General features: G+C 38.6%; 1 protein-coding gene across 1 annotated transcript in view; it reads left to right on the top strand.

The window, feature by feature from the left end:
- The window catches only part of CUBN (cubilin), a 141,568-nt gene extending 125,261 nt beyond the window's left edge, over window positions 1-16,307 (top strand). The window contains exons 60-67 of the mRNA XM_057383343.1: window positions 9,828-10,033; window positions 10,920-11,082; window positions 11,540-11,748; window positions 12,402-12,549; window positions 12,664-12,845; window positions 13,955-14,120; window positions 15,368-15,603; window positions 16,001-16,307. Coding sequence (XP_057239326.1) covers window positions 9,828-10,033; window positions 10,920-11,082; window positions 11,540-11,748; window positions 12,402-12,549; window positions 12,664-12,845; window positions 13,955-14,120; window positions 15,368-15,603; window positions 16,001-16,108 — 1,418 coding nt within the window. The 3' untranslated portion in view covers window positions 16,109-16,307. The remainder of the gene's footprint in view (window positions 1-9,827; window positions 10,034-10,919; window positions 11,083-11,539; window positions 11,749-12,401; window positions 12,550-12,663; window positions 12,846-13,954; window positions 14,121-15,367; window positions 15,604-16,000) is intronic.
- Window positions 16,308-19,355: the final 3,048 nt, after the last annotated feature.

Here is a 19,355-nt window from a genome sequence, read left to right as displayed (position 1 = left end):
TGTTCTTCTGTAACCAAAGGTTGTTGGTGTGCTAAAGATGCCTCCTTTCAACCTATCCTCAATTTCCACTTCCTTTCAGTTCCCCTCGCACCTTCTAAAGAATTAGAGTGTTAAGGGCAGTTAAGATTGTGGCTCCCCACTAAGCACCACTGTGCTGATTTCTGCTGATTTGTGGGATCATTTGTATTAGCTGCCTATAACGTAAGTGGCACTAAAGGCACTGGATATTTCATGTTTTGATGGACACAAGAATAAGGGGAAAAGCTTGATTATTACCTTAAAAAACAGTTTAAACTCAGCAGTCTGTTTTTAAGATCAAGGAATAAAAGGTATAAAAAGTTTTTCTTCTTATGACATCTGAATTATTTAGGGATAGTAAGCAACAMATTTTTATTGCATGCAAATTTATTTCATGTCATCTCTACTACTTCCCTGTATAATTAACTCCATGTCTTTTGTGATCCAGAAAGAAGTAATTGTCCGCTTTGCAAAGCTGGCGCTCAGACAGATCAGAATGAAAGGCCTTTGTGGCAGAACAAACATAGTCTTCTGCTGAGTCATTGAATCCCCTCCCTACCCCTAGCCAGTGACTTTCTCATTTGATAGTCTGAGAAAGTATTTACAGATAAGGAAAATAASTGGTTCTACAGGCTTTGCCAAGAAAAATATTCCCACCGAACTTCATGGTTATTACTATTATTAACTCTTCCTTTGCTTCCCTTAAAGTAATTGCTACAAGAAACTTTCTGGCCCATCTTGTGAGTTGTATTCCAGGTAACTTAATGTTGCTGTCTTTAAAGCCTGAAATATCAGTTTTTATAGATCCTCTGCAGCTCAGGTCAATGTTTCCAGGCTGAGATCATCAGGAACTCCCCAAGCTCTTCCTGTTGGCATTTAGACAATTTTTTTAGCCACTGACTTTAGATTTATTTGTGCAACTTGCCAGATATTCTCCTTAAGCACACAACAGAACACAAGCCAAGCTCTTCAAGTCAGTACCATGCCTGATAACTTCCTAGAGTGAGGAGAACTTTTATGAATAAACTTTGACATCTCTTAGAAGCCTTGGAGGGACATTTCTGGAGGCTCCCAAGGAAAGAGAGGTTGAGATGCTGCATGAATTACTCAGGAGCAGTGAGTTGCTAGTTATAAAAGATGGCCAGGCAGAAGTTTAGGTTGTGTGACAAAGAGCCCATGGTGGTGAGATGCTTAATGGTAGGTCTTCTCTCTTCATTGTGGGAAGAAAGCCACAGGGACTAAACCACGCAGCCATTAGCAAGGATCTTGGCAGTCCCATGCTAGTACAGACTACCCAAAAAGTAAAAAAGCATATTATAAAGGGAAAACATGAGTCACATCCTATAAATGTTTCCAGTTTGGCTTGCCTAAAAAATAGAGCCAGGAAAATCTGTGACACATCTTTGTACTATGTGGTCTGAGATTATGCTTCAAATAAAAGAGAATAAAACCATGAAGTTCTCGAAGCTTGTTATTCTACGTGGTGTTTTAAAGAAGCTCCCTCATGTCTGTTAAAAGATAAAACCCATGTGGTTTTCTAAGCGCACAAATGCAATCTGATGACAATTAATAATGACAAATCTCTTGAACAAGAAAGATGGTATCTGTAGTGAAACAAGAAGCCTCATTCTCTGTTGGATGACAATGAGCACATTATTCTCTAGTTGCCCCAGGGAAACACAACTGGATAACGTAATTATTGCTCTCTGTTTCATGTTGTGAGTGACCCTGATTATGTATTGGAAAGAAGCAAACAGAAACAGTACATTGTTCCTGTTTGTAGTAAACAAAACTATTTCCTTTCCCTAAAGCTCTTCCAATTTCTTTCCTGATCAGGCTTCTTTAAGGAACACTGCCAAAATCTAGAGTTATCCAGGCATTCAAAGAGTTAAACCCTGAAATTTCTGTAGAAAACCTTCTCTGTTTTTATTAAAACTATTTGTTTGCATAASTGATCCTGCCCCCAATAGAATATTCAAGGTCCGCGCAACAGACAAAAAAGGAGACTAAAACAAAGTATGAAATAGGGTTAATTTGTCCGTTCAGCAATACCTCATCTTTCTTGTTTAATATCTCTTCTTTCCCTGTGCTATTCCATACACTGTGCAATAAAAAGTGCACAYTTCACAAGCAGCATTCTTTGAGATAACTCACTCTGTGAGATAGTGTGTTTGAGGCAGTGGAACATATGGCTCTTGTGATGTGGTTYGGAGGGTTTATCATTTCACTGTTTCTGCTGCTAAGTTTGGGCGCTTATCAGCCTCATTTTTTAAATCACTTGGACGTGCTCTCAGGCTGAGCTGGTGAGCTGGGCTGACTGGAAGAACCCAGCCTGCTCCAAGCGTGGAGATTTGTGGAAAGAGAGACTCCTCTTACCTTAGTTACCACTGACCTTTTTTCTGCCCTTTTTTCAGTCTGTAAAATGAGAATTATACCTCTTTTCCCCAGCAAGTGTATGCTCCTCTAGGCAATCAATAGAAGGATGAGAAGAGAGAAATCAATATCAGCTTAAGGCATTTAGTTACATGAGATGTCTCTGTRAAGGAAGGAGAGCTAAGATCTCTCCCCAAAGAATGAGATCTGCRTGTACCGAGCTTGTGACTTGGCTGAAGATCTCCTGATTATCTCTTGAGCTCTAAGGGAAGATCTGAGTTTTTCAGCTGACCCTGACTGGCAGGAACAGAGTCTGCACATAYTTCTGCCATCTCTGCTGTGACAGGACAAATAGTACTTTGGTGATAAATGGAGCTTCTACCTATTCCTATTCAGTAATGGGGTGAGCCTCTCACCTCAATTTGTGATCCCTCTGAGGCTTATGATACAAAAGATRAGAAGGCATATAAATATTTGGGCTTTTTTTTCTTCTTTTAAAGAGTCAGCATTGCCTGTTGGGAGATGTAGCACTGACCTTATTAACAGTAAATAATTTCTCCTTGAAAGCTCTCTGCTCATGTACCATGAAAGCTCTCTGCTCCATTGTCTCAGTAATGAAAAATACCTCATGTTCTGAACCATCAGAGAAGGATCGAGACATCTTCTGAAACACAGGTCTGCTCACTGAGGCTTTCTAAGGAATTCACATGAATTGACAAGAAGAAAAGTGTTGCATCTGGTTAGATAAGTGAGTTGAGTCAGAAGGCTCTTCCTGAGGTTTATTCATACAATATGGGTAAAGCTGCAATTGTTGGGACAGTGGAGAAGGTGTAGTGGAGGAGGGGAGAAAGATTGCCTGCTTTTTCTGTACTGCCCAAGTTCTGCTTGACTTCAAGTTGTGACCAGCTTTTTCCTCCMCCTTTTTTGATACTATCTTTTGTGAGCATGGAGGAGAAATCCAAGTTTATGCATTGCGAAAGGAAAGCATTGTGCACTGGATTAATACCAGTGTGGTCCCTCGTTTGCATTATTTTTGGGCTTATGAGCTCATGAGCCATGATTCCATTGCACAAGGCACTGCACTGGCAGAACAAAACAACACTCTAATGTCACAAAAAGATTATGATTTAAACTCAAGACAAAGAAGATGCAGTGGATACAGGCAGGCAAGAAGAATAGGACAGCCACAATGAGAAGACTAGTGTGGTTGGCTCTAGGGCAGGAGAAATGTCTCCTAAACCTTTGGCAACCATTAGGCTGTTGGAATATTAATTCCTGAAACACCCCATCCTCTACATTGTCCTCAGTTTGCTCAGTTTTTCCCTCAAGGATCTCTCCATTCTTTTTATTCAAAACTTCATTTATATTGCATCAATAGTATTCTTTYTACATAAGAAAAACAATCATAAGCAAGTAGAGTTTAGAAGAAAAATAGCTGGAAAAATTAATCTTCCCTGATTTCTGAGAAAAAGGCATTATTTTTTAGGTGATTTACATAAATAATCTACTTTGCATATAATAGAAATAGGTTATAATCTACCTGCTTTTCTTCTTCATAAGATGATCTGTAACTTAATTGATAAATCACCCAGAGGTATCTGCCTTCTCTTATTCTATTTGCTGGGTATTGAATCACTTATTTCCTGTGTGGAATTGAATACACTAAATGCCTTTCACTAATAGGTTTACTGTTATACTGTCCCTAATGAAATAATGGTTTACTTTTTTAAAAACTGATTCAGTAGAATTTTCACAGCATTTTTATACTATTTTATTGTATCAACAAAAAAATTGCCRTATTTAGTTCTAATTCATGTTGTGGCCTGCAAACTGAAACTATGGCTTAYTCTATGTTCTGTTTCTAGATGCACAGGTTGAGCAGTGTTCAGCATGAACAGTTGCTGCAGATTCTTTTTAGGTTGTTCAGAATTGCTGAAAAAGCCYCCACAATTCTGAATAAGCAATATAAGGTTTAAAATATTGGTTTGGATATTCTGTTGCATAGGCCAGGGGTAGGTGTCCTTTAATGAGTCAAATCTAAATTCTCACACCACCAGAAGTCGTTCATTGCACTGATCTATGTAATTGATGTCGGTACCTGCTGTAGGTGGCACCACACACCTGCACATAACAACACATGGTCTGTTATGTGGAAAGGGCTCAGTGCTGCTGGATCCTGCAGATTTCTCTTCCTCCAACAGGAAAATATCTTAGAAGAATGTGTCCTTGACTGTGGCATGTGAGTGCTGTGGTATTTTTTCATAGTTTTGGAAAAGCAGCAGTGACTTGCAGAGTCTAGGACTGGTTTCCAGGGGTTTATCTCAAGGTATCCAACCTAAACTTGGAACCTGATGCTGGAGAGGGTCTAGCTRAGAAGTAAATTGTCTGCATGTCACAAGTCTTCTGGAAGAAATTTCTTTGGGCTTCCAGTTCACACCATTTTTGCCAAATATATTACCCATTAGTATTACACCCATCATTACATTGTCATGGATAACTTATGATTAGTTTTATGTATTAAAATAAGTGAATGAATTGCTAATAATATCTTTTCTTGATCTTATTATAGTCTATGAAAATAAGAACATCCATGACAAGATCAGAATATATGATCATAAATCACAATTCCCAGACTGTTTCTAAATGTATTTTGGGGCTCAAATATAAAAATATCCATCATTTTAAAATCTCACTAAATTTAGAAAGCTTGGCAGTGTTGAAATACATCTCTTCAGTGTCTTTGAAAAGAACACAATTGTTGAGCTAAGGGATAGTCTGTGAATGCCTTTCAGAAATGTCAATTAATTAATCACAGAGTCACAGAATGGGTGAGGCTGGAAGGGACCTCAGTGGGTCATCTGCTCCAACCTCCCTGCTCAAGCWGGGATATCCTAGAACACATTGCATAGGATTGCATCCAAACAGTGCTTGAATATCTCCAGTGAYGGATTTCTTCAACCAAAGCAAAATAAAGGGCTTGCATGCTCAAATAGGACAAATAAGAAGAAAGGCCTAATTCAAATAGGTAATTTCTGCCTCATCTGAAAAATTGAGGTGAGAAGTTATTTTCAGGTGCAATAATTACATATCTTTGTAGTGACTAAATGGTTAAAAGCTGATGGTATATTCAGATAATGGCACTTCACAAAACTGTGGGTGAACTCTGCTGGCATGAATTGTCTTAGCTTGACTGAAGTCATTGACTTCTTCAGCTGAAAATCTGTCCTCYGGGGCATACAAATAAGAGGTGAGGAGACATTTCTCATTCACATTGCAAGAGAGATCTGCAAAGGCTTAAGCAGCTGTGGTGCCAACTATGAACATTAATTCACTATTACTAAGAATTGGAATTAGGCAAGACTGCCTGTCAGCCTCTAGTCTCCCAGACAAGCATCAAGGAGATGGATAGGACAGCACATAGATCACAGTTTTGCAGGCTTGGCACAGAGCATGTCTGGACTGTTACATTTGGTATCAGTCAAAAAAACCCTAAGGATACAAATTTCATATGACTGCATTTGTGAAATCCAGCTAAAGCAGGATAGTGGGGCTTTACAGTCCTAAATRTCACTGCTAGTACCATTGCCAGGCCATCAAACCAGTCAAAACACTTTTCTGTATAAAGGCTAGGCTAAGGACTCTAAAGGGCCTTTTGCTTTCAGAGGTCTCCTGAAATGTTGCAGCTCTGTGGAAGGGACCCTGCAGCCTTGCAAGATCACAATGTTGGTGCAGCAATTGCCAAAYACAGGATCAGCTCAGCTTGCAAAGGTGTACCAACCTTCAGTATTAGCCACGAGACAAAGCAGAACAGTACAATTCCTTACTCCAGCCCTYTCCTTCTGAGCCTTATTGTTTGAAGCCATGATCCAGACAAAGTATGAGCTAATTATTACAGCCACAGTAAGGGCAGCCACTCCTCTGCACTGGAAATACGACCCAATACCTCAAGAGAGATGAATTAGTCTTAACTGAATTAATCTTTGCTTATACCAATCTTTAGATCAGATCAGAGAGAAGTCTACAGTCCTCAGGGATTCTTCTAGGTGAAACCAAAGGAGAGTCAGAAGTTTTGAAGGGGATTTTTATTACTGTCAAGTGAAACTAGACAAATTCTTTAAGTAGAGGCCTTCTAGTAGCTGTTTCGGGTGCTCATTTGTAAAAAAAAAAAAAGGGAAAGACAGCAAAATTGCTTTGTTGTGTTTTGAAATGTCAGTGGTTTAGTTGATTCTGTTAGRTTTTAAGCTATTCAGTAGGCTACCCTTTCATTGCACTCATACCTTTATAAGTGAACCTTACCCCTGGGTGTACTTCAAAGGCAGGAAGCTTCAAAGATTTATCTTCATCTTCATTCCATATCTAGAGGGTATAACTCTTAACAGAGAAACATGTACTTGGTCTCTGCTGTAATGACTTTTATTTGCCATAGGGAACCTTCAGTTCCTTCTTTTCTGARTGGTCCTTGAGCCTTTTAGTTTCACTAATGCTTCCCACCAAAAGCAATTAGGGATGACAGTGTGTGCCCTAGCTCTAATAATTTGTGTTCTCTGGCAAGCTGTTTWTGACAGCAAGATTGCCATCTGATTTATGATGACCTTATGATTTTTAAATAAGAAAGCAAAGACTGAAACAAGACAGTCACCCATGTAGTTGGTCCATCTGCGGAAACACAAATTGTTCTATAAAGTACATTTCTCATTATCTTAATCAAGTTTAATGTTTAATATCTAAGAGTCTATCCTACAAATTAAGACTTCTCAGTCTCAGATTTTGCCTAGGTTTTAGCTATATTTGTTTCTGGCTATGTTAGCCAGTGGTRAATACCTTTCCATTAAAAATCACCCTTAGGTTGGATGGCTACTCTTTGGCCTTCCATTCAGAAGTGGTGCTGATTTTTAAAGCAACCTGTCGTGGCCTGGCTACAATGCAGTGAGAGTGTCTCTCTTAGTTCCCTCTTCTTAAGTACTTGATTCTTCTTTTACTTGTGGGTGTTCCCTTCAGCTGCACAATTTCACTATTGTGTAACTTCTATTACCTTCAGTCAGATGTTACATTGGTCAGTACTGAAAAGCTCCAAGACAGATGGATTTTTCAGCAAGGGCTGCTCTTTATTTGGCTTGATGCAGGGTTACTTGATGTCTGGTCAGCTCCCAGTCTAGCTTTTATTTTTAATATACTGTCCTGTAAGCATCTGACTCTACCCCAGCTGAGCAGGCCAGGCATTGTGAGACATTCTCTTTATTAACTATAAATCACACTTTCAGTTATTTATGTCCCCTTAGATGATATTGCTGGCTGTACTACACTAGCTGGAATTAATTTTCTGATGAGGAGGATTTGGCCTGCTTCTCTCTCTGTCCGTCTAGTTCATATGCTGTACACTCAGASCTTACCCACAGCTGTATTTTTTGTCATTAGAGCTGTGTTTGTAGCTACACAGTTAGCAGTGAATTTCACCATTGCAAAGGTTCAGATATTTGATATTTTAAAAAAAGGATGATCCTGCAGCATTGAGAGCCTTCTTGTTGCATGGCTCTGTGGCAATTCCGTGACTCATGTTGCCATGGTCTGACTGGCATCTCTGCAATTCTACCTTTGAAAAAGGGGAAGGGGAGCTTTGTTAATGTCTGACTCACATATCAGTCCAGACTCAGTATTGCAGAGCTGGATGGTCAGACTATGATCTATGACTGACATTTATATTCTTAATGTTATGTTTAGTGGACATTCCAAAATGCTGAGCAGGAAACGGCCCCAACAGGATTGTTTCAGGGGAGCAGAATAAATCACGCAGAAGAGTGAACACAGAGAAAAATACAGYGAAGCTGCATTGTTAGTGCCCAGGCACCCTCCTGTCTGACATTTTCCTCCTTCCTAGACTATTTGTGAGAATGTGATTTATTGCTCACATTTCCCCTGCTGTTGTTCTCGCCTTCTGCAGTGGCACTGGAATGAATGCTAACACTTTTCCAAGTTTCTGACTTCATTAAATGCCCATAAAACTGGACTATATTAATTCCTGTCTTTTTCACTTTGTAAGAAGTTTCTTCTGTTGATTTTTAACCATAGCAAAAGCTGAAATCTCCTGTTATTAGGATTTTGGGKTTTTGCAAACTGCTTTACAGGGTGGGGTTTTTCCGGCTTTGGTTGGTAGAGCCAGGATGACTTTCAGCCTTAGTCACTCTTGTTTAACCACYACAGTCTCGCAAGCCCCGGGTTACTGATGCAATCCTGATGCTTGGATGCCGATTTCTCACTAGAATGGTCTTTTGAAATACTGTAGCTCAAGTAAAGCGCAGTTTTATATGTCTGGAAATGTATCAGTGTGTCAAAGTTAAATCACCAAATGTGCCAGACAGGCATGTTTTACATATGCAGATGAAATTCTGAAGCTCTGCTTGCATTGTTTAGCCACAGCTGTAGCTTCATTTGTTACTGAATGCTCATAAATGGATTTGCTGCAGGAGACAATAGGCTGCTTGCAGTCATTCCTCTGCTCTGTACAGTTCACAAAAACTCTTTCCTCCGACCCCAAAGCAAGAGCATAAACCATATTTTAATTAAATTCCTGAGTTAAATAAGTGGTCAGAAGACCTTGTAGAGACTGGGGAAGGAAATAAATGAATTTATCATATTTACTAGCCCAGTCCAACCTCTGGAAAAAAAAAAAATAGAAAAAAAAAAAAAAAAAAAAAAAAAAAGAAAAAAGCCTGTCAGATAGTCTGTGTTTTTCGCTTGTTTGTAATTCAATGCAATAAATAACTGCTAATCTGCTGAAGGTAATTTCTTTCAATGTGACTGACTTTATGGGGTTCAAATTTTCACAGCAAGTAAGTCAAGGACTTAGCCCTGTCTGTGGGAACCAAATGAAAAGCAGCCTGCATTTCAGAGGGGCTGTAAGTTCCCACCAAGCAAAACACTTCCAGAAGTAAGTCCCTTTTAGTTAGACTCGTGAATATGAGTCTGAGTCATGGTGTCAGGCTGCCAAATTCAATCCCCCCAGGATGCGGTTGTATTGCCAAAATAAGCAACTTGATTTTATACCGCATTTTCAAAGCCAACAACTCAGTGCCCCCTACTGACTAAATATTCTCAGCTGCAGGCAAGAATAAGGTTCAAAGGCCTTCAGACTGCTCTTCTGTTTCATTGCTGTCCTTTGTCTTCTTACAGCACCTTTTAAAAACCTCTACTACTACCTTTTCRAAGTAAATACTGTTTTCATATTCARTGAAAGACCTGAGCCTTTCTTAATTCACTGTATGAAATCTAATTGTGATTCATGTCTCTCTGTGTGTTGGAAGTCTTTTCATCACTSAGTCCTTGCAAGACAGGGCAGTAAAATACTGTGGCACAGATAAAAAGCTGCTGGCTTAACTTTAAAAGAGTTGAAGATTAAATAAATGCCAGGAGCTGCTATTTAAAAGCTTCTGTTTCAACAGGACCTCAGAATGGCTGTGGTGGTTACTTGTCAGCTTCAGCTTCTACCTTTGGCTCTCCAGTCTCCAATGTGACCAGAAGATACCAGAAAAATCTGGACTGTGTATGGATCATAACTGCACCTGTAAACAAAGTGATCAACCTCACCTTCAATTCATTTGAGCTTGAAGCACCGTCTGTTCAGAATTGCCGATTTGATTATGTCAAAGTAAGACAGCTGGGTATTTTAACAAGCAAATAGCAGTGAGATGCAATCCATTATCTTCTCCATGAGGCTAACTTCATTAATAGAAAATGATCCTGAGAAGAAACTAAATTGCTTAATATAATTAAATTTTTTCATTGGGTTAGATTACTGCTCCAGATGTCATCCTGCCTTTTTGGAAAACACTAAGAGTTTTAACWTTGTTAATGGGAGCACACTTCCGGTCTTAGACTCATTTAAAAGCTCATTTAATGAGCATTTATTTCACAGAATAGAAACAAAACAAAAACATGTGTAAAGTAAAACTTCAAGTAAACTTGCAGATTCATTATTATACACAATTGCTTGAAAAAATTTAATTCATAAAATTTTTAACACCTTTTTTTCATCAAAAGTCCTGGTGCTCAGTGCTCACCCTGTCAAAGCTATTTTCTTGGAGATGAGTGTACAAAACATCAGATAGCAGAATTCTGCTAAACAAACCCCACCAGGGAATGTTATAAATCCTGTGACATTAGAGATACTCAATGCAACAAGGAATTCATTCTATACTTTGATAAACAAAATAAATCTTCTCACAGAAAWGCACTTTGAGTTAACATATAATAAAGAAATGAGAATGCCAAATTAAAATGTAATAATTTTTTAATAGATTTGCTGAGACAAGACCAGAATGTTCCATAATGTGATTTACTCTGTCCAACAGAATTAGTTAATATGGCAGTGAATAATTGTGGTAATCAAGAACATCCTGTTAAAGCACAAGAGCATGTACTGCACTTTYAAGTAAAAGAAATTGTAATGTCAGGAGGGGTCAGAGAATTTTATTTCTCTCTATTTTTTTGTTATGCCTAAACTATTCGTGTCTTATATACTTTGCTTCTTTCAGCTTTTTGATGGAGATAATATAAATGCCAATTTAGTTGGCACATTCTGTGGATCTAGAGTGCCAGCTCCTTTTCTTTCTACCCGTAATTTCTTGACAATTAAATTTGTCACAGACAATACTGTGGAAAGGAGGGGATTCAATGTCACCTACACCACAGTGGATCGTAAGTATACGTATATATTTATGCATATGTATTTTTGTGGCTCTTTTATGGAAATTCATATTTAAATAATAACTCAAAATTTGTTTTAGACATAAGACTCAGGAAGGGGAGTAGACAGTAGCACAGCACCTGTAAGCAAGCTAAAAGCAGCTGGACCCCAGTGCAATTCTCTTTGGTCTTACCTGATTAGGAGGTGACTCAGTCTGAGGGTACAAAACAGAAACATTTACAGATTGTTAAGAAATAGGAAACAAACATTTCTTTCAAGTTTTGTTCTATGGGTTTTATAGCATACAGTGACACCATTGCCACRTGTTTTGGTTTTTGTTTTCCTTCTAGAGACTCAAAGATAAATACAAAAATATACCATCCAAAACTCAACTTCATTTGAGTTTTGCTCAAAAAATAGTTCTTCCCAGTTTTCACTCTATGATGCATTTGTTRCTGTTTTACACAGGCCCGTGTGGAGGAATCTATAATGCAACCTCTACATCCCTGACTGCAACATCTCCTAATTTTCCAAATGAATATCCACCGTTTACTCTCTGCACTTGGGTCATTGATGCCCCTCCGCAACAGCAAGTCAGAGTGGTGGTAGAGAACTTCCACCTCCATTCCAGCCAGGACTGCTCTCAGAACTACCTAGAGCTCCAGGATTCACCAACAGTAAGAAATTTACAGGGGATACCCTATTCCCATTCAGCTCCCTTCATTCTTTGCAAAGAGAGAAGAAACCCATTATTTGGTAATATATTAATTGATGATCCTCTGTGAGGGGCATGTCCAAAGTACTACTTACCATGCCCCAATTAAGGTGGGATAACTGGTACATGGGTCTCACAGAAGCACTCTATGTACACTCTATGTACACTCTATGCCCATAGAACTGCACAGTTGCACCAAGTAATAGTGCTGCCAAAATTAGCACCCAGAAAATACTGCCCTACAACAAGTTTTCATAAACTAATTGTGCTTCCTTCTATCCAAGAAGCCATAATAAAAATGCGTACTCATGCCAGGAAGAGTGTTTTAAAAAACACTAGGAAAAAAACCCAACTGTTTRCGTCCCTCATATTATACTATTGYAAAGCTTCTTTTATTATTTCTCATTTTGGCATGAGAATAYCTGCTTTATTGTATTTGTTTCTCATAATTATTCAACATGAAACGTTGAGACATTATTAAATGATTTCCATGAGAGCTTTAAAATATAATTGCATAATTTKTATGGAAAGTGTTGAGAGATTTATTTACCTTAAGTTCAGGAAATATAAAACTGAATTATACCATTACCTAACTTGTGAYGTTTTAAATTCCAGCAGAGCCAAGGGTCAGTCCACAGATTCTGTGGCACTGAAACTTTTCCAGTCCCTGAATTTTATTCTTATGGTCGCACTGCCATTGTGACTTTCAAGTCGGATGAATATATAAATAATAACGGATTAAGATTTTCCTATCAAGCCACAGGTAAGTTTGAAGAAATGTCAAAAACAATCTATATACTATTCTTGTTTATTGCATACAGTGAAAAGCAATACAGAGATCTGAAATCATTACATTTTTCTGGTTTTCTGTCTCAAGGTTGCAGCAGAGAGTACAACCAGACATTTGGTTACCTGAAGAGCCCTGGCTGGCCTGGTCATCATCCCAATAATATGGACTGTTCTATCATTCTTCGAGCTCCCCCAACTCACACAATATCTCTCTTTTTCCATGCTTTCAGTTTGGAAGACAGCATCCGGTGTTCACACGATTTCCTAGAGGTATCATGCAAATATACATGTTTTGCGAGTCTGTGTAAAAATCTGCTGAATTCCAAGTATATTAATAAGTTTGGATCAAGTCTAAGTTGAACTGATTGAATTAGGGACTAATTTGTTCCTACAGTCTTATGGTGAAACGTACAGATGTTATAGTAAGAGGTTAAACAATACACCACAGTAAGTCAAAACCCAATGGATAAGTAGTTTCATTATCACTTAACTCATCTTTACCTAGCTCTGGTTGAGGTACCCAATGAACAGAGTCATCTGGAATAGTTTGTGTTTGATATCAACATCCATGCATGAGCAGAAACCCATAAATCTGAGTAGTTTTGTTACAGCAGTAGATTCCATCTGCTTGATATTTTTCTTAAGAAAGACCTTTTTCCTAAAAAAAAATTTGAAAAAAACCCAAAAACAAATCAACAAGCTCTAGTGACAACTGTAAGATACTTGCAAAAGTACTTTGTGTCAATCAAAAGTGTATCCTCCGCCCACACAATCCTCACTCTTGCAGGCTTCCCTATTCACTGACCATATGACAAAAATCAGATATCTGTGGGAGAATCATTATTTACTTCTCCTTTCATATCCTCTTTACTGTCTCAAGAAATGGATCTAAGCATCAGCACTATTGGAGTGCAGAAAAAAAATCAGATTAAATCTGAGCWATGTAATATGATCTGTGTCTTAATATGACTGGGGAAAAGAGCAGTCTGCAGGGTAAAGGATTAATCTTTTCATCTGGAATATTAACAATTCTTATGAAAAGCAAAACATGRGCTTGAATTGCATAAGGACATCTTAGCTACTAGTCAAGTATTTTTTTTTGTTCAGGAGACAGACCACACTATAACATTTAGCTGTCTGTTTCTGATGATACTTGTTCTGTGCAATTACTTCCAAAACTCAGACAGGCCGGTTAATGGTCTCTTTTTCCTTCTGCACAAGAGCATGTGGTAGGAAAAATAGCAGTATTAAAATGACAGCTATAGTATGCATGCACATCACTACTTAGTTTGTGCTGTGCTTSTATCAATGAGTAATTGTGCTGGTGTATAACTGGCACAGGAAKTTAATGTTGACAGTATTTTTTGTGTCCCCTGAAGGTCAGAAATGGGAGTGATGTGCGATCACCACTACTTGGCAGGTTCTGTGGAAACACTGTGCCCAGTCCCATCTTCCCCCAAAACCATGTTGTGTACCTTCGTTTCAAGAGTGATTTTTCCAGRGTTCATGATGGATATGAAATTACTTGGACTTCATCATCAAATGGTAAGGCTGTAACTACAAAATAATGCTACATAGAAGGAAAATGGAGCAATGTGGAATTCACCTCTTTTTGGCAGCTCTGCCTCATCACCACTTTAGACCTTCCTTAGCATCCACAGTCCACCGTATTCAGKCACTAAAGAGAGGGAGTTGCTCCTCAAGATCAGTGGGGCAAGATTCATTTTAAGAGATGGAAGCAATTCCCTCTCCCTTATATTGACTTTAACAACCTCAGATGATGTAGTCCATTTAGGATGAAGACCACCTGTTTTCAACTGAGAGGTTAGAAAATATCAGGAACATCGACCTTGGGATCCACAGAGTGGTGGTGGTGGTAACTCAGCTTGCTCCAATCGTTGTCATGAGATGCCTTTAAGAGCCAGGCACAGATCAGCCTGAAGAGGATGGGAACTTGCCCCAAGAAAATAAACTTCTTATAATGCTGTGTAATGACTATATCCCAGACACTTCCATGAATGGCTTATGAAATGGCCGTGAACAGCTGGGTAATAGTTTCTTCATGACACTGAGTTACTGGAGGTAGGAAAGCTCATGGCCAGATGAGAAGCACTGCAGAATAATCATACGGTGCTGAGTGATCCATAGAAAGGCAGATAAAACTCAGTGTAGGAAAGTGTTGGTAAAGAATGTGGTAAAAAAAAAGACAGTCCTAACTTACAAAAATATGGGCACTGACATTTAGTACTCAACAAGATCTTAGAGGTAAAATAGTTTCATGAAAACTAAAGTTCCCTAAAAGTCAGATAGACTGGCATAATGATAGAAATTGTTGGGAAAGGAAGAGAAGAAATAGACAGCCACTGTATAAATCTGTAGTTCACACACAAATTGAATGATGTGCATAGTTCTGGTCTCTTCAGATGAGAATTCACTATTTYCCATGCCAAAGAACAGTCACAGCAAATTCATCTCCAGTTGAGTAGCTGAGAACTGAACTGTCTAAGGCATGGACTTAAAACTCCAGTTCCTGTTTCATAGAATTTGGGGGCGGGAGAGGGTTGGTTTTTAGTATTCAGTGATGGTGTAATGCCCACTGAATATTTTTAGGCTGAAGCTAGAGCCTCAGTTTTGTCTCTTACTGATCAGTGCTCTTAGCCACATTAGTTGTCCCAGATCACAGTCTCTCTGTTTTTCAGTGCTACTTCTCCTAATACTGTACTCATGTACTACATCATGTGTTACCTTGTGAAACCAAGCCTTCTAGGCCAATTAACAGTGTCTGCTTCCAGGATGTGGCGGAACATTATACGGCACCACCGGCTCATTCACCAGCCCCAACTACCCAGCAACTTACCGTAACAACACCGACTGCACGTGGGCCATTACTGCGCCCCAGGGACGAATTGTCACAGTGAACTTTGATTTCATCAGCATCGATGACCCAGGGGATTGCAGCAGCAACTATCTSATCCTCTACAATGGGCCAGATGCCAGCTATCCCCCCGCCGGGCCCTACTGTGGCACGGTACGTATTGCCTTCCCTCTGTGACACCACAAGTGGTCAAATGAGTTTTTACTGTTTCTCGTACAAGGCAGTTTCCCTAATTCTGACATGAACTCCACATGGATGAGTGGAAACGCGAAGGCACAAGGCATGTGTGGTCGCCTAGAAGCGTTTCAACTCAGACCGTACAGTGACATCTAGTGGCAGGCATCGAACAAGTTTACTCCATATTTACTTGTATTTATGATTTAAATATTTGCAATACCTTGAGGGAGAAATGCAGTAGCAGTACCTAGACCAGACCTGAGATTACTGTCAATCTGTGATCCAATTTGTGCATCAGTTTTAACTCTGACTCTCTCTTCCGACAGATCTAGATGTTGTATAAAGCTTTAATTTTTCTTGTCTTCAATTTTAGGATACAAACATCACTCCATTTACTGCCACRTCTCATCAAGTCTATATAAAATTTCATGCTGAATATGTGACTCTACCATCAGGATTCCAGTTAAGCTGGACCAGCTAAAACTCTATTTTATGAGAAATCTATGACCATTCCACACTRCAATGAAGAGACTTTATATCATAAAGGAGGTTTGAAGTTCAGATGGAAATTGCAGCTGAAGTAAGGCCTTTAAAAAGTTACTGTAAATGGAGTTGTTATGACTTTGGAATTCTGTCAAAAAAACTTTCCATTTTACTGAAAATAAACTATTATCTACCCAACTGGCAAACAGAACTTTTGCTACATATTTTTTATATTCTCCTACATAATTAAAAAATTTACAGTTAATGCTATAATGCTATAAAAAGTGAATTACGCAGGATAAAAGTTACACATGAGGTGGATAAGAGGACCAGAGATATGAAGCCGTCTTTAATTCATTCTGTAGTTATTCATTCCGTGGTTTGGTCCCAAGCATCTCTGAAAACATCAGCTTAAATTTTATTCAAATTAGAAAAAAACAGAAACTGTAAAAAATGGTCCCTGTTCTACAACCACTTAGATGTGCTAAAGAACTTTCAGTAATACTGTGCATTGAGTATAAAAACCCAGCTGAACTCGAGCATTCACTGAAGTTTAACACAGCAAGAACATGATKTGTCTCTAAATCTTAACCACATTAAGAAGTAATATCAGGATCAGAGCCCTATGTTCAATATATACAGATATCTGTGGTTATACTTATTGAGTTATATTTTCAAGCTTCAAAGTCTATTTTACAACTGAATATTAAAAAAAAAAACCCAACAACTTAGGAGACTTTTAGTAACTATGTCACCCTTCTGGTCAATTTGTAGGTGACTTCCTAGTCAATTATGAAACACATATAACTTTGGAATACACCAGACATAAAAACATCAATTGACCTTTGACTAGAATTAGTTTTTCCCTTCCCTAGGCTAACACACATGATAYGTAAAAGATGTTGTTGACAGAGTATACAGAGGACACTGATTCCCACCATGAAACATTTTTTGACACAATCCAGAACAAATGAGCAAATAATTTCCTGAATGTCAACTGTGRTGGACAGGCAAGAGAAATTTKCACTGCAGCTAAAGAACATGGTCTYATGAGAACWCTCACTTCACAACTATTGCAAGGAGTCACTCACAGAGAAAGAAATTCCTAATTGTGATTATTGCAGTAATTAATTATGAAATTATATTAAAGTGTAAGTGGTAGTTTGAACAAAATCTAGGAACTCTGTGAAGATTTTCCAGTGAATGCCAAAAAAGCCATCATTCCACAAACATWTGAAACTTTGCACCAGCTGAGCAGACATTCTGGTCAAAACAAAATGTAGAAAAAACAAAGCAGACAAAAAGGACAAGCTAAAAAATACAACTCAAAATCCTCTGATGGTAAGTTAGAAAAAGAGAAACCTGTCAAGTCCCACTGGCTAACAGAATGAGATGTAAGCCAGCATTTAATAATTGTCCAAGGACTAAGAAAAATTGAGCCTATTTAGAGGTGCTAACATGGCTAAGTATAACATGGAAAAGCAGAAATATCTGTATTTGGATGAAATTGGGAGGCATCTGTGTCCTACTGAGCTGCTAGCAAAACAGAAAGTTCCTCTAATAAGGGAAGACATAAAAGACCATATAATCAAATGAAATATTTTCAGATTAGTAGAACAGAAGACTTTTGCTGAAAGTCTACTCAAACTGATACTGTATTTATAAAGAGTGATGAAATCTTTGTCCATATTGTATATTAAAACTCCCTACAGGGGATAGCAAGCAGTAAAGAAACATTTGAACTCTCTGGAGATAAAGCCACAAAATAAATTCTAAAGACAGCAATGTGTAAGAAACTGCAAGTACAATCAAGCATGGACTGAGATGTTTGCCTGCAGAGATAAAGAAGGCTGTATTTCTCCCTTGTGGAATGCTGCATCACAGGGTTTGTGAACGTCCATTTTGGCTCTGACCCCCCTCTGAATCACCATTTTGGTGCAGTTGGTGCACCAAAACCACAGTTGACAGATAATCCCCTTAAGAACTGGATAATGTCACTTGCTGCTAAGTGGCTGCACATGGAAGAATCAGATTTTAGGCAAGAACCAGCTTGGCAAGAATGTTGTCATTTTCTGCATTTCACCAGCCAGGAGCACAGCTCAACTGGAAGCSACATGTGAAAGGGAAGGATATGTCCCCCCAAGCAGCTCCCCATCACTGCAGGCAGTATTCTGTGGCAGGTTCATTGCCTCCGTTAAAACAGGATCAGCCCTGTCAGAAAAGAGTTCTCAGGTCAAACCTTGGCCTTTTCACAGGTGTGAYGGAGCATAAACTGACAGACAGAAAGCTGTACATGGTTTTAATGAATGAAGTTTGTTAGTGGCTTTTTGAGGTTGGTATCAGCACCATACCACACAGTTTWAGGACATCAAGATCCCATGGACACAGCAGTCCCTGAACTCACCGCACTGGAGGTTGGTCTCCTGCTGACTTAGGGACTGGGATGGAGATGTGCTCTGGTGACCTGTCATGTGCCTGAGGCTAYTCTGGCAACACAACCTTTGGCCCTAAGGTCTCAAGGGGAATTCTAGCTAAAATGTTGAGTTTGCTGAAATATGTACTTCAAAAAGACTGATTTCACGAAAAGAAAAAGCATGTTTCACTTTAAAGCACATTAAACGCTTTTGGACATTTTTTTATWTGATAAATACTTGCTGTTGGCAAGTCCTGTCACATCATCAAGTATTACAGAATCATTGAAATTCTGCAGAAGAAAAGACTAAATTGCACTATGAAAGGGAGGAAGAGAAAATGTTACGGGTTTCTTTGTAAAATCTGACAGTAACTAATGCTTARTGCATCTTTAAATGTTAAAAATACTCAATACCTGGGCAATACTCAATAATTTTATTGACAAATGAGTAAAATGCATGAGGTTATTTAGAGAAAAAAAAGGAAGTCCAGCAGAGAATTTGTGCTCATGAAGACTGTTGAATGAAGCTGCTGGTACAAGGTTCAATTGATCCAGCCCAACTGACTTGGGCCAAAAATAGTCAAAGTCTAAAATTAGAGTAAATAATCAAACCCATTCTTCAAAAAACAAAGGAACAAAGGAACAAAGKAACCCACTGCTGTCCTCTAACATTTTATATGAGGAACCACAACAAAAACACCAACTGCAGAAGTATTAAAGTGGAGGTCCTTAGAGGAGGGAGCAGCTGTTAAGCCATGTTTCTGTCTTGGAAGGTAAGGAATAATTTAAAACATTTGCTTTAAAATGAATGCACAGCAAATACATCCAAGCA

This window comes from Malurus melanocephalus, unplaced genomic scaffold, assembly GCF_030028575.1.
Source record: "Malurus melanocephalus ecotype Western Australia unplaced genomic scaffold, MMel_1.1 scaffold_14, whole genome shotgun sequence".
In the NCBI taxonomy this organism is placed as follows: Eukaryota; Metazoa; Chordata; class Aves; order Passeriformes; family Maluridae; genus Malurus; species Malurus melanocephalus.
Note: the sequence above shows the minus strand (reverse complement) of the source record. Positions and strands in the feature narration are given on the sequence as shown.